General features: G+C 33.1%; 1 protein-coding gene across 1 annotated transcript in view; it reads right to left on the bottom strand.

The window, feature by feature from the left end:
• Nucleotides 1-16,195, bottom strand: part of LOC108909011 (protein pangolin, isoforms A/H/I/S-like) — a 149,282-nt gene that overhangs the window by 23,836 nt on the left and 109,251 nt on the right. Inside the window, exon 4 of the mRNA XM_023454887.1 lies at nt 5,874-5,909. Coding sequence (XP_023310655.1) covers nt 5,874-5,909 — 36 coding nt within the window. The remainder of the gene's footprint in view (nt 1-5,873; nt 5,910-16,195) is intronic.

Below are 16,195 nucleotides of genomic sequence, written 5' to 3'. Positions count from 1 at the left end.
GCCTTGCAAATGATACGTCCAATAAAATGGAAGAAATGTATTCTAAAACTTAATTTGATGTATCTCTTACATGCCCTTATCCCCTTGTATCAGACACAGGGTATCCGGAATTGAATGGGACAATATTTTCTTGATTTGCATCATTCAAAAACTGGTTGCTCCGACTTCATCGATGTCCGCATTCGCTTCTAATACGCGATGGTCGACATATTCCTATTGTCACCAGAAATAACGTTAATGAATATTTAATGAGTCCGGGCTACATTTCATTCCGCCCCACACTGATTGTTTCGCCATAGTTTCGAGAACAAATTACACTAATATAACTTGAAAACGGACTCATCTATTCCGGAGCATCGCAATAATTGTTTAGGGCAACAGTTTCGATGATGGATTCAAACCGAATATGTCACACTGTTTGTTTAAATTAAGAGCACTCAGCCGGGGGAAGCGGACGTTCCAGGACACATGTTCGCATAAAGTTTTTGCTTTAGTTTGGGCCGACTAAAGCCGCTCCGCAATTTATAATTCCCGTTTCCGAGGCACACTTTATACTTAACTGGGACGGGGAACCTCGGGGCTAATTCTCGAATATTATGCCGTGTTTTTGTTTGACTAGAGCGACGGATGAGTCCCGCGCAAGTGTCTTTAGATATACATGGTGTGCTAGTATTAACTAGAAGTTTTTACTACAGCGTCGAATGTGAAAAATAAAATTTTACTCCTTTTGGGGACTATAGTTCCCCGTTAATGTTTTTTTGAAGGTTTCTCGAATTATTTTGAAAACATGGGTGAAAATTCGAAATTAAAACGTATAAATCGCGAAAAATAGGGTCCTTAAAACTGATCCTTGTAGTACTCCACTATTAACTACTTATTTGGTGATAAGAATATTAATTACTACATACAACGCATTATTTCCTGTCAGTAAAATAGTTTTTGGTGCTATTAGTAGAGCTTTCACCAGGCAATACGTGAATTGGCGACGCCAGAAAAAAATCGAACAGCAATGATGACTGCAAATTAGAATTTATTATTATATATTTATATTTTAAATTTTAATTTATGATTTTTTTTGTTGTTTGTTTGTTTGAATTTTTTTATTTGAATTTTATGTTGTTAACTGTTAATTATTATTAGTTGGGCGCCATTCGATGAAAAAGTTTCTATTTAAATTTGATATTTTGAAATTATTATCACTGAGTAAAGCTGACTCAACTTCAAGGTGTGGTTTCCTGTGATTCTATTTTGTTTTGATTTCATTTTTCTTATAGTCGTTTAAAATGAAAGATGTTTTTAAAGTTTCACAATTATGAGTATATTACGATTTTTATAGGTAACTGTAATTTTATAATTGACAAAATTTAATCCTTAGACTAAATAAAACAATTAAACAGATTTCCCCCTCTTAATCTAAAATTTCAATGTTCTGATTTGATGTTTTTCTGTCGACACGTAAAGATTTGAGTTGGCCAATACTGATCAGTATGCAACTCACAATACGCTTCGTAGTTATGCTGGTTTCCTTCCAACTCTGGATATACGATGGGTTTGCTGTTTTGTAGGTCGAAGGTATTTTCTACTTTGTTGTCCAGGAGCTCGTTCTGACTGCAACCACTGTGATGTTACCTGCCGCCACTACACTACACTTTGTGATTTTCCACTTTATTTCACTACCTTTTTTAACTAGTTCAAATTTTAGTGTTGAACTTTATGTTTACTGTTACTGGCGATTATAAACTTTTTGGGATTTTAACCATGTATGGACATTGTGTGTTTGACATGATTTGCTGTGACTGACGTTTCATGTTTCAAATGGCTGGATAGGTAACTTTCACGAACTTATTGATTTTTATTAATATTCAATTGTATTTTAGGTATCAAACTAACGATGTTACTGCTTCGGGAACTTATGAGAGACTAGCTACCATGAGCTCGATTTTTGGTTTTATTGAAATGAAAACAAAAGAAATGTTGCTATGGACATGTCAAACTAAACTTTTGAGAATTTTTATTTTCAAAATACTGACTTTATGCATGTTCTAATCTGCATGATCTTCACATATTCTGATTCTTTGCATTTTTCTACATTTTTTAATACCACTAACTTCTTTCTAGGTTAACTTTCAACCTCTAACCAAATTTTCCCTAATTTTGAAAATTCTAGCTAAGTTAAGCTATACAGCTTACTTTTCTGACTGTCTTTACTATTTACCCTTTTTCACTTTTCTAACAGTCCTTTATTGTTTTTTGAAACCTAACGATTGAACAGTTTTAGGTTCATCGATTCATCGAGAACTTTTAAAGTTTACACACAAATTTGAACTTAGGTTGGAACCTCAATACAGTTTGTGATGTTAAGAAGGTATTTTGCATACTTCACAAACTATTTTGCAGTTCTACAACACTTTTAACACTAGAAATTTACAAATTCTGACGATACACAGATCTGTCATTATGAAACATGAAACTCTTTACAATGGTTCAGGTTTAATTTCACTCATAAATACTGCCTTTAGGTATGCTATATTTTCATTTCATACAAGATTTATTGCATGTTACTCATCTATGTTTGAAATTCCTTTTCCCACCGTCCATAACTTGTCAAAATTCTGATCTTTTTCTAAATTTGCTTATATCTGTACATTAATATGATATCTGACTTTATTAAATAGTTCTTTATTATGCTTTTTAACTTTTTTATAATGCATGATTGCATTTTATTTACTATTTAATGTATAGATTTAGTTTTAATAATAATTTTGACAGTTGAGGCGTTTCATAGAACGATTTTTACATTTAAAAATATCCTTCATTTTAATTTTTTCTGCATTCCGCATCCCTTTTGTGTCAGTTTTGTCTATATTACTATTAAATATTTCAATTTATTTAAAAAATTTTACATGTTGGTCCCTTCTTTTATACGTTTTAAGTTATCTTGAGAACAAATCATAACACTATAAATACATTGCTACGACTCAAGAGTCAATGACTTAAATATAACTAACATTTTTTCTGATTCCTTATTACTTAAAAAAATAAGCTCGTCATCCAGCTCTAAATATGATTGTAACGCTGCGGTAAAATTAACTTGAGAATATAAAACTTGAGCAATAAAAGTCCCCAAGTTCTACATTTTGCGTCTGCCAAGCAACCGCAAACTTTGACCTTATAACATCACATGACCTCAACCGACATGCTTCTCTTGAGTTAATCACTTTACCCACGTAAATCCCCTCAAGAAGCTTCGATACGTATCACAACCACAAACTTTCCCGTCGAGAATTTCAAAATATGCCAAATATATCAAGATAATTTTTTATATAAGTAGGCTACTTCAGAAAAATACAATGTCATTGTCTTCAGCGCATTAAGATCGTTTATTTTATTTACTTTTTTTTTCTAAAAACAAAAATGAATCATTTATGAAAAAACTTTGTGACTGTAGGTATTTTCGTGTCTTTTAATTTGTCATTCGAAGTATTTTTTATTGATTACTTTTGGATGCGCTGTAGGAAATCATGACCGCGGTGTTTTTCACATTTTTTCTCTTAAACGTATGAAATATCACGTGCCGCTTTGCTTCCAAACTTTCCCTCTGCGGTCGTTCGCAAACAACGCACGCGGGAAGCAAGTAAAACGTTTTTCCTGTTGCAGTCACAAATCCAATTATTGTTTAAATATATGTCCTCATTCCTATGTTTTTCGTTGGGTTTACCCCCATCGTCAAATTTTCAATCCTAATTCGACGCAAACATTTTTTACCATTACAAAATTGTCCCTAGTAAATATGAAAACTGAAATCATATAGGGAGAATAATCTTGCATAGATACCTGCATTGCTGTATATTTAATTAATATATGTATCTCTTTTGCTTGTTTTCTAACTCAATGAATTTGTACTAGCGTCAATATGCTGAAATTATATAAGATCGGAGCGGCAGTCTCAAATTTACAAATCATTTAGGAGCGCACTAGTATACGTATTTAATTCCGCAGATTTTGCAGCTTCGAAGCACAGGGGAAGCAATAAAATATAATAAAGTTGCACATGCATGTTGGTGACATGTTACGCATGTATTTACAACAGATAAATCATTTTATTTCGCTTTTTAGCCTGGCCTTCTATTGATTAAGTAACGTTTAATGAAAAGTACAAGACGACTTGAGTATGAGCTAAGCGTTCCTTCTACCTTTAAGGGCAATACTATTATAGCTATTGTGTCCCAGAAAGACAAAACATTGGACTGAAAAGTAATACTCCCCAAAGAATTACTGCAGGTTTGGTCTATCTATCTGAGTTGCAGTTTGTTGTGGTCTTAAGGAGGTATATCGGGTTTACTCAAATGCACAGATGTACTCGAAATTTATATAGCGTATTACCCAGTGCTCCCTCTGTGCGTTATATTTTTTTTGAAATTTTTTTTGAATCTAGATTTTGAGATATTGTTTTTGAAAGTTGTTCATTTTAACATAGGTTTATATGGCGAAGATGGACGGTGCGGCTCTTTTTTGCCCATAACTGAGAAAAAAATGTAGAAATTATGAAACAAAACTTTTCCATAGATAGTACACAGTATTATCTTATTTTTGATGTAAAACTAATGTAAGTTTTGAACATAGTACAGCTGTATTAATTAGAAACAGAAACCAATAATTGAATTTCTGTTTGGCTTGAGGATTAATGTGGCAACGTCGCAATCAGCTGACAGCAAGGAGGGAATACATTTGAAAGACTTGATAAAAACGAAATTGATTTCAAACATAAACATTTTTCCTAAATCCCATGTACATTGTTATCAACAATAAATTATCCACAACAGATGATTTTTTGTAATGTTTTTAAAAACTAGATTAATTAGAAAAAACTAGGAAGCTGTGATATGATTATTGGAATAAAAAATACAGTTGATAAATCCTTTTAATATATTTAATGGTTTATGAAAACATCGTAATCATTACCCAGCAATGTTTAGGGTTACATAAAGTTTTCTTTACTTGATTAATATAATTAGTAACACTTGAGATAAAAGCATTTGTACGGAATAACAAAGAAACATAAATATTTCTCAGCAAACTTTATATCTAAAAAATTAGTTATAGTTGCAAAATTTTTGTAACATTACTAAAATAGAGATTAAAAACACGAACAGTGAGTAATAATGTAATTTCTATCACAGAACCTTTAAAATTGCATCCAACATTTTCTTTGACTTGGACGAGAGATGGGCGCGACTGTCATTTCATTTCTTTAGAACTAAATTAACTTAATAATTGTTGTGTTTTATCAGTTCACATTATTTACGGATTTTACATAAAGGATACAAATCTTCGCGAGGATAATACGACATATTTGCTATATATAATAATTATATTGTACATAGTTTACACACAATCCATTTTTGAACGCGTACGCATCTTTACCCGAATTTGACGCGCAATATCTCCGATGTCCGAGGTCTGTAGGTTCGTAGTGTGTACAACTGCTAGTCAATTATTAGCGCTGTTGCCACATCCACATAGTCTTTATGCGTTCATTAAATATAATTTAAAACTACTTAAATATGATATTTTTATGTTGTTAATTAGTCAATATGTATGCTATGTGCATATGAGTAGATTTCTTTGCTATATAGATAATGTTTATCGAAAATAATTTCAATAGAATTTAATTTTTTCAAATTGGCAGCGGGTTTTAGTCCCAGAAGAAAAGCATAGGACCCCCCTGCGCTCCTCACTTCCCTCGGACCCCGATATGCCTCCTTAACGTATTAAATTTTAAAATAGTAGCCAGGGCAAAGACAACTAGAAATAATTAATTAATTTAACTGTCTTCATTATAAACCTTAAGGTGTATTTTTATTCGTTCTTACCTGGAATTTATCCGTTATGTTAAAATTCGGGAGAAACTGAAATACAGAAACAGATTTATTCATAAATATAGTATCTACCTAATTGTAAAAATACTATAAATTAAATATAACACACTGAATAATAGAAATAATAACAGAAACTACCTTACTCACACACCTTTATTAGTAATTACTTTACTTTGCGTTACCTCAACCGTAAGTTTAAACCGTAGCACTCGGAGTGCCACGAAAAACACAACATCGCAGTTTGCATAACTTTTTGTTACACTTGATTATGATAAAAAGAGCCTATTCGTTCTCAACTTTGATTAACATCTACGTCTGCCGAACATCTATTGTTTAGTTTTGGCGACAAAAACGGCAAATAAAGGAGATAAGGACTTGAAAAATGGATAGTGTTTATCTCTCTCCTGGTTTCCCTTTGTCAGCTGAACTTTTGGCTGTTTCGGATCATTGAAATGGAATGGACGGTTTTGTATGTTTCTAGTGCTCGAGCAATACAGATATGAAAAAATACATATTTCGACGTCAAAGTGTTTCGGTCACTTAAACAAATTAAGGAGAGTTCGTTTACATTGTCTGAAGCAACTTATTTGTTACATAGTTTTAGTTTCTTTCTCTATTTATTTGGGGTATTTTGTAACCCGTGAAGAAAATTAATGAAGTAAAGCCTTACGCTAAAAGGAACAATAGGTTATTTTTATGAAAGAGTATTACCTACCCAAAAATGTGACACTGAAAGGAAAAACACAGTAGAAAATTTTGTTTTAGTTTTAATATAGGTACTTAAAAAATATATATTTAATAATTAGTAGTAGTAATATACTGCACCTTCCTCCTCGGTTAAATGAACAAATGGTTCATTGGATTTTATTAGATTCCTTATTTTTTATGAATGATTTTCTTCAAGATAACTTTGAAAAGTGAATAGCTACGTAAATGGGGAGAATGCTCGCTAGAATTCCTAGTTTAATAAAATTTAAAGCCGGGATTACCATGTGAAAGTATATCTATTTCAACGGCCGTAAATTTATTTCCACTGGACTTGGCCAGATAAGAGTAGCCATTTGCTACGACGGAAATAGAATTTTTCGCCCTATATCTGCGGGCCCGGTATCAACAGCCATCAATATTAAATATATTGGAGTAAAAAGATATATTTAAATGCGCTTATACGACCTCGGCGTTTGTAAATCACCCGGAATCCGGAGATAGATCTGCCTTCGAAGGAATACATAAACAAAACGAGTAAATCCTCACAATTTCGGACATAAATATCGCTTATACGGTTCGCGACAAATCCCGTGGTGGAAAATGTTTGATTGGAACTCTTCGACACTACGCACGTCATTAGCGACAAACTCAATTTCTCTTTCATGTCACTCACACGACCAATATGGATAGACGTAGTCTCGGAGGGTCTACGCATCCTTGACACCTCCAAAAAGGAAATTACAGTCCCTTTATGCTGCGCAGCACGAACAATTTTAATATATTTTGATATGTTCATGACGTGAATGCACAGCGACGAGTAATAGGATAGATACAATTTATAAATGCTGATGTATTCGACAGTTGCATGTTCAGCAACTAGGAAAACGTATCTTTGGACGTTTTTATAAATGGTTTAGGTACTTTGGTATTGTGGTCATTTTTCCTACGGAATATACTAAACTATAATAGGTATTTCATGAAAATTTAGGTCAAACATTTTTTTAGTTAGAGTAATTCTACAAAAAAAATTTCCCGACGTTCTAGGGCCTATACGTTCCCTAACATCGTACCGCGCCGACCTTAGAGGGACACCCTGTATATTGTAACAAATTTGAAATGTTCATGTAGAAACTCATATGAAAATAATTGCCTGACCGAACTTAAAGTCGTATAAAAATTTTAATTATTATTATAGCTACACCAACTTCGTATAAAATTGTTAATATTATGATATTACATAGTATAAAAATAATAATCTTTTAATTTTATTCTCAAGTACAGAATAAATTTTCATAAAATGCATGACGTCGACACTTGTTAGTACTCAGTACATACAGAAAAACGAATCTAAACCTAGAGCGACTTATATTAAACCATAACATGAACATTTTCATCAATTGTCAAATTTTATAATAAATTTCACAAATGTCAAAGCTAAAGGTGGCTTTGTAAGAATACCTGGAGATGACCTAAATAAAAAACATGAAATAAAGAATATTTTATTAATTAATTTATAGAATTGTATATAAAAATAAAAAGACATTTGTTAAAAATGTGTTAGTTATAAGTACTGTTGTGAAAAAGTGATTGAAAAGGTCATCCAAAGACTGAAAAATTATGTGTATGGACCTTAAGCAAAGCTAGGGACAGAATATCCAGGAGGGATGAGAAAAACAAAAAAAATTGATTGGTTACGGCTTGGGTTTTGCAAGATGTATAGCGTGGAGAGGCAGCTCCCGAAAAATTAAAAATAAAGCAAGAAAAAACTGTCCAAGAAAGAAAATTAAACACTCACCAGTTAAATCCACAGTTTGCCCAAGAAAACTTCAAATTTTACAACGTACCAGGTACCTAAAACACAGTGCACTATAATATTGCTAGCTATCACCAATAAATCGTGCTTTCTCTCGCATCAAATCTTTGCAAAGTGTAAATAACAAACAACAGGACTTACCTGTACAGAAATAAGCATAATCCAATCACTTGCAGCTTAAATATTTCACTATTTTCACGAGCTCTGACAAAATCTGTCAAATGAACAGCCAGTTTACTTTAGTCTGAATCATTTTCGTTCCTGTGTAGATATAAGAGATGCCCCTGTCTGATAGGCAACAAATAATATAAGGAGACGTAATCAGTATTGCATAGATCAAATAAAGTTAGTTGATATTTAATTTTTTTTAGAATTATTCCTTATATTGTTTGTAAGCTGAGCCGAAAAAAAAAGGCAAATTTTGTTATTAAAATATTCTTTGTCGTGGAAAACATATTACATATGAAAAGGTAAGTAGAAAGTCATATAACAAATTTTTGAACAAACACTTTATTGAATTTCAATCTCTATTCATTCCAAAGTGTATTATATTGTACTAGTTTGTGTGTAAATATAGAACCGACTCCTGAGGTTTTCTGATGTTGTCTGATATCTAACAAGTGTCTACCAACAGCTGGCCAGGGATAAGAAAGTACAAAAGATAGTAGAGGTTTGTATGGAACAATTTAAGCTTAATTAAAAATACAATCTACACTAAGAAAACACACACACACAAACAAACAAATTAACACACACACAGAAAAATAAGGATTACAATTTACACACCAAAAGCGCATTTACACTATATAAAATACAGAAAAATTAAAGCAAAGGTGCCCAACTAAAATTCTTTATTGAGTACAGGCATATTAAAGTTTGTACAATACAAAAATAAAAATTAAAGTCACCACACACACACACACATTGAAATAATATTTCAATATATTAAGGTTGAACTTGTATAGCCTGTATTATACGTATTTTCGTTATTTCTCATTTTAAAAATTAACCCACTTACAACATACCTACCTGTTACTTTTACTTAAGCGGTCATTGTTTGGCAATTATCCGTTACCCATTGTTAATTGTTACGTTATAATCGATTTGAAGCTTAGTGCCATATATGGCACATTGTACCAGCTGTAAATCTGTACACATAGATTATGTGTTTCATATGGCACGGACTTATACGTATACGTCATCCTATAAACAAAACCATGCAAACGATGAATTCATTCATAATATCCCAGTATTCGGCTATTTTTTTATACATCTACTGTTTGCATCTTCTTATCTCCAGCAAAGTTCAGTTTAATGCAGGCAATATTACCGAACACTCACAATTTGAATCTTTAATTGATGATCAACGAGTGTTAAGTGTTACTGATTTCGGAGGCCAAAGGTCAATGACTCCGTGAGCCAAAGGGGATCGGGGGAAAGACCAGAGTACCTACCAAAGATGCATAACTTTGGGTGCCAAAAATCAATGACCATGAAATATGAAATATATGTTATAGTTTAAGCAAATGTGAACAAATTAATATTAACAATAAGAACAAGCCGTCGACTGGTCTGCAATTGCCAGAATTCATCAGTTGCCTGCAATAAGCGAGACATCAGTAGGCAACTGAAGTGAGACGGGCTGTATATTCGCATACCCATCAATTACCCGGTAACATGGTACCTCTGTAATGAAATGCACATGAAATTTGCGTCAAATTCGAATTTAATTTAATAAGATATTGTCATTTACAAACCTCTCTATATGCATAAACGATTTCCATGGCTTTCTAAGGTGGCTGTTAAGTTTTGATTTAATCTCACGGCGCCCTCGATGTCGCAGTGTTGAGTTAACAGATTGCATTATTAAAGGAGACAAGAAATGTAATTTCCTAGAGAATTTTCCCCGACGCCCGGCCGGGCTGGAGGACGGAAAATTAAAAATGCCTCGGCTTGATATTCTGATGTCATATTGTCGTTATTGCCGTTCAGACTTTGGGTCGGGATAATCAGAATATTAAATCTGGACCACTGCGAGAGTCCTACAAATGGAACATAGCGCATGGGAGATAATGGCATTCTCAAACATGGTCATTACCACGTACAGGGTGCTTCAAGATTAACAGGCAATCGTCGAAATCATCAAAAAAGGGGTAAATTACAGAAATAAGTTTATCGACTATAAACTTTCGGCTGCCTGTTGAAAAAACTAAATGGGAAACGTTTTTAATAACATTTTGTCGTATATTATAGCAAAAGGGCAATTTAAAAAAAAGACCACGCAAATCATCTAGTCTCATGGATGTAACAACATAATCATATTAGGGGAATTTAGTTTCTATGTATGTTATTAATAATGTATATTTATTAATAAGTTATCTTTATACAGGGTGTGGCGTGTACAATCTATAACAATTAAACTACAGCTTCTTAACGATATTTGTAATAGAAATTCAATACAAATACAAAATCAGTTGACTGCACACATTTTTTGACAATGTAACCTAACCTCCTTTTAGTATTACTTGCATTAGATTATACCGACTTAAATTATAAGGTTGCATCTCGGCTCGCATAAAAACATTTCCAAAGTTTTTAAAAATTACCTCGGGTCGGCCTTCATTTTCGTTGAATAAATGAACTTTGATTTACAAAAAAAAAACGCGAAGATAGAACTTATTCTTATAAGAGGAAGCTGTAGTTTAATTTTTATAGATTATTCACGCCACACCCTGTATATCTGTACTATAAACATAAAATTGTTTTCACAGTATCTTACAGAGTCCAATAATATTTAGGTTTGCCCTTAATCAGACTTCCTCTTGACTTTAGCCAATGTGAAAAATGCCTCTTGCGCAATTAGAAGAGCAACTAAAAACAATTAAAAACAATATATTCGTAAGTTAATCTAATTGCACTGTCGTTAAGCAAACGAATAACAAAAAAAAATAGTTTTAAACGAATTAAACTGGCGATTCACTTAGCTGAAATATTTGTATTTAATGACGACAAAAAATCCCGCAATTTGTCTAGGAACTAGTGAAATTATTTTCTACTTATACGGGGGGAAAAGCGGCGTCAACAAAAAATGAACGGTATTACTAGCGACCCTATCGGAAACTCTGGTGAAGAAGCAAATTACCCGAAAGGGAGGTGGAACTGGTATCTTTTTGTTTGGAAGATGAATAGCTGTAAATCTTAGCCACTAGACATGAGAGATGGCTTCGGCTTTCGGGGGGAATGTGACGTGAGGTAGAGCAAGAAGAGGGTATTAGCCTGATTATATCTTTTATTCCGCTCGCAACTCTCCCAAATATATTTGATCTTTCCCGGAAAGTTCATACCGAACTGGATTAAAATTGCCATGATTCTTCGTTGGCGCGATATACCCAGTGATCGCGTCAGAATAAAAGCCGCATGAAAAAAAAAAAAAAAAACAATAATAACACGTTTTAAGTCTCGATTTTAACGACGAAAATCAGCGGGGATGAAAAAGGATTCAAATTGACAAATCAACAGTCATACATTAAAATATATAATGGTTTTCGTATAAACTTAATGAAACTCGGTAACCTTTTATTGTCCATAGCTATACAGCTGTACACATGATGAGTTTTTGCAATTTTTTAAGTCGTTTTCAATTGCAGCTAAAAGTTTTCAGAGGGCATTCACTCGTTCGGGAGAATTTCATACGCCAACTATGCTCAAAGTGAGTTGCTAGAGGCGACAGTCTGTAAAAATCCCCTTATTTTTTGTCGGCCTTTCCCAGACGCGCGTAAAGCCACAGACGGCGTGGCGGCGACCCTTCTAATACATATATATGGAAAACTTTTTAAATTATTGCAGGTAAATTCGTTTTACATTCCTGGGCAAATATAAAATCGACGAACCGATTTTCTAGACCCCTCGCGGAGAAAATTACCCCGGCGCGAAAGTTTCCCTCTCGATATTGTAAAGTAGTATTGAAGGGTGAAATGATGTGGCAAATTTCTGTATCTTATTGGTGTTAAGTGGAGCGATTTTCTTCTAATAGTAGGCGTTGCTGATATTTGCACTGGTATTCTTTTGAATAAATGCATAAAAAGCAATCTAAATAAAACAAAGAGGAGGGAGAGATAGGATTTATCCAATCTTATTTTGTTTTTCTTAGCATCAGTCACAAATACGACATTTAAAGATCGTTTTTTATTCTTCAAAAGCCTCATAAATGATTTGTAGACGACTAGAATATATGTACAACTATTGTGAGGCAGTAGTCTTAATATCAAATTCATACGAATTTGCTGGACATAGTGCATTGTCCAAACGGATTAGTTTACTAGACACAGCTAGGGGAGAGTAGTGTTAATTGTAACAAACATTACAACACATCTTAAAGCCTTAACTGTGAAATATTTTCTTGTAAATTTTATCAGACATGCCTTTATTCTTATCAATTCCAACTTGATTTTGGATTATCTCAATGAAAGGCAACTTTTCTGAAAAAAAAAAAAAAAAATTAGTTAGTGTTGACATTTGTTATAAATGATTCAAAAGAATAAAAATAATCTTTAAATGTCTTCTTCTTCACCTTCACTGTCATTAGTATCAGAATTAAAAGTATTTCGATATCTTCACCATTCGAAACATCCATCATTTTGAAGATTATAATAATTTGATCGATAGCCAGATAGAACACAAGTTCTAGTCATTCATTTTGTTTTAGTTTATTTGCTGGCAACAAGTTCGATAGGGCTCAGATCAGGGTGGAATAGTGGTAATATCAGAACAGTATGACCTTTATGTAAAATTTAAACGACTTTATGTATTTTAGATGCTAGTTTATGCATTTTTATAATATATAATTCCTTTTCTCACATATCCGTAACTGAATGAATGAAAGTTACTGAATATTGCTTCTTGGTAACATAATTTGATTAAAAGTTGAGTTTCTGTTTTAAGAGATTCATAATTACTAAAATTCGAGCTAAAATTTAAGTACAATACTATCTTATTTATTTAAAAACTGGAAAACAATTGTCTTGAAATTTACTAAATGTTTCACAATAATAGTTGTTTAAATTTTTTTCGAAAGACAAGTCTGCTGCGTGCACACATGGTATGCACCAGCTGTGTAGCGTTAGGTTAAGCACTGTTGTCACGTTGTGATGAATCTCCCCAATATTAATACTCGCTGTATTTTTGAAAACTGTTAACCTTACGCCCCTGTAATATACAACTTTTTTGTTCATTTATGATTACTCTATCTCATGATGAATTTATGTCAGTCAAACTTCTTACACCCTATAGATAATCTGATCGCATTGAATTTGCGATCGTAACGGACTGACTTTTAAAATAATTTTGCTTATAGCATCGTCGTTTCTTGCAATTGGCACTCTGTTTCAGCAACACCAGTCTCCCCTAGATGGCGGATTATAAATTACAGTCGCCTGCACATACCATTACAATGACAGTTGAGACCAGAATGAACGTAACATTATAATACGTTATCATGTACGCCTGTTTGTACCCTTTGTCCGTTTTGCGCGACGTAAAAGAAGTTTTAGTGGAGTTTCCCGAAACTATCAGAAATTCTGAAGCGACGATACGTTTTGTAAAAATTGTATATCAACAAAGAAACATTTAGAAGAAACCGATATAGATAACTTAAATAGTTGGACGTTTTTATTTTATTTACAGAGTGCTAAGGCATAAACGAGAAGTTTTTCAGATAGAGGTCAAAGCTATTTTTTATGGTCGGGTGGCGATCCTCTTGCAAACATATAAAATATAATATGTAGTATTTATACCACTTTGCAGAACAAAACAGGCAGTTTGTTATGATGGAATTTGAGCTGTTTATTCAGTGCGGCAGATATAAACGATGAATAATATGCAGTAATGGATAATAATTGCAGAATATCTATTTTGTGATTGTAATTGTCATGTTACGTTTGGAAACCAATGGATATTAAACGATTTGTGACAAAATTCAGTTATAGGAAAATAAAAATTTTTGGTTATTAGGAAATTGAGTCACAATCAAGATCAACTCTGTCAATTTCTGGGTAAAGGATTTATTGACTTTCGTGCTTTCAAAAATATGATTTCAGTATTTACAACTGCATTTTGGCTTGTTACAACCGATAATTTGTATGAAATGCCAGGATCAAACAAATTTATTTTCTGGAGATAATTTTTTTCTCTTTAAGTAATTCAGTGCAGTTTTTTGCAAGCATACACTCATGCCTGATAAAATTTAAAAGAAAATACTGCAAACATTTTAGGCAACAGTATTATTTATCTTAATTTTTGTTACAATCGTTATAGCTCTCCCTTACACTTAAATATAGTGCAATATCATTTCATTAATTAACTAGCGTTGTGACTAATAATCTACAGCATTATCGTTTTTACTTTATAAACTTATTAAATTACCCCTCTAGCGGAATAAAACAAGAGACTTTATTTGCAATCCTGCGAACCGAAATAGACCGATATTTATGGTAATTGCTCTACTTTGTTACATAACGCTGTTGAACTGGTACAAATAACGTCCTAATTCCAACGAGATCCCGTAAAGGCGGTAAAAGATTTTACAGTTTTCTGTAATAGCACCCCGAATTTTAGCTTACGAAGAAAATTCTTGACCGTAAAACTAGGAAAATAATTTTTAAATTACACAGAAAGTATTAGCAACTGATTTGAAACTTTTTTTATCTCCAGAGATAAACGTTCAAGTATATTGCTTGATTGGCAATGTTGGAGATTTATTTTACATCGTTTTTGTTTTTCCATCACAACATAAATTAGTTCGACGTTTTTATGGCCATTGTGGCATACCAAAATGTGAATAGGAGAAGGCCACAGTCGTTTTTTTATAGCTGAACGGCGATCCTTGTAAAAACATACAGAAAATACAAGTAATCTATGTTCCACAGAGTTTAGAACTTAATTCTTGATAAAAGGGCAGGGTATATGAATTATAAGTGTCATACTTTTTTGTATGTGACAACATGAGGTCTTAACTTGGGAAACTACTCTGCGGACTAAAGCCTTGTCGAGCTTAGCTATTTAGATGTCTATCTACAGACTTGTTTTGAGTATGAGTGACATAAAACCTACAAAAGATGTTATACCTTAACTGTTGTTGCTACTCGTCTCTGCTACTGATTGAAAGCGATCACCAATAAATGTGTTTTCGCCTTTGCCCTTTGGCCTATCGTTAATGATCCACCCAGTATGTTATGTAGAAGGTGTAAATAAAAATACACAACACCTTTCATTATCTTTAAAGAAAAGAGCGCTACAGCGAACATATTTTCTTTTCTATGTTCTCTCTGCCTCCGTTATGAACCGCTAGTCACTTAGTCAGTCATAATCCGCTACCTTTATTGCCTAAGTCTAATGCTAGGGCGGAGCGGCCTTACGATTCTCATAAAAATGTAGATCCCACCCTAAAATATTATAATGCTTTCAAGTTAAGTGTGTTGCCCAGTCGGTTAACAGGAAAATCTTTACCGTTTATTATCCCGCATAATACTCAGGATCCAATAAATAACGTCAGTTTTTAACAGGCCATTAAACTCAAAGCATCAGTGAAAGTTTGCAGCGGCCATAATAATTTTTGTTCTTGCGAAAATACCGCATTACTGTTTCTTTTATATGTCTGTAAATAATGTACAGATGTAATAAAACAGTACTGCCTACAGTATGCTACAATTCCCCCTCTACGGAAGGCGGTTAAAATAACGTGAATTAGGAGGGAACTGAGACCGGCTAAAAGCTGCTTGTACTCGTAGTTTCAGTTCGC

The sequence above is a fragment of the Anoplophora glabripennis genome, unplaced genomic scaffold, assembly GCF_000390285.2.
Source record: "Anoplophora glabripennis isolate ALB-LARVAE unplaced genomic scaffold, Agla_2.0 scaffold72, whole genome shotgun sequence".
NCBI lineage: Eukaryota > Metazoa > Arthropoda > Insecta > Coleoptera > Cerambycidae > Anoplophora > Anoplophora glabripennis.
This window is presented reverse-complemented; position numbering and strand designations above follow the sequence as displayed.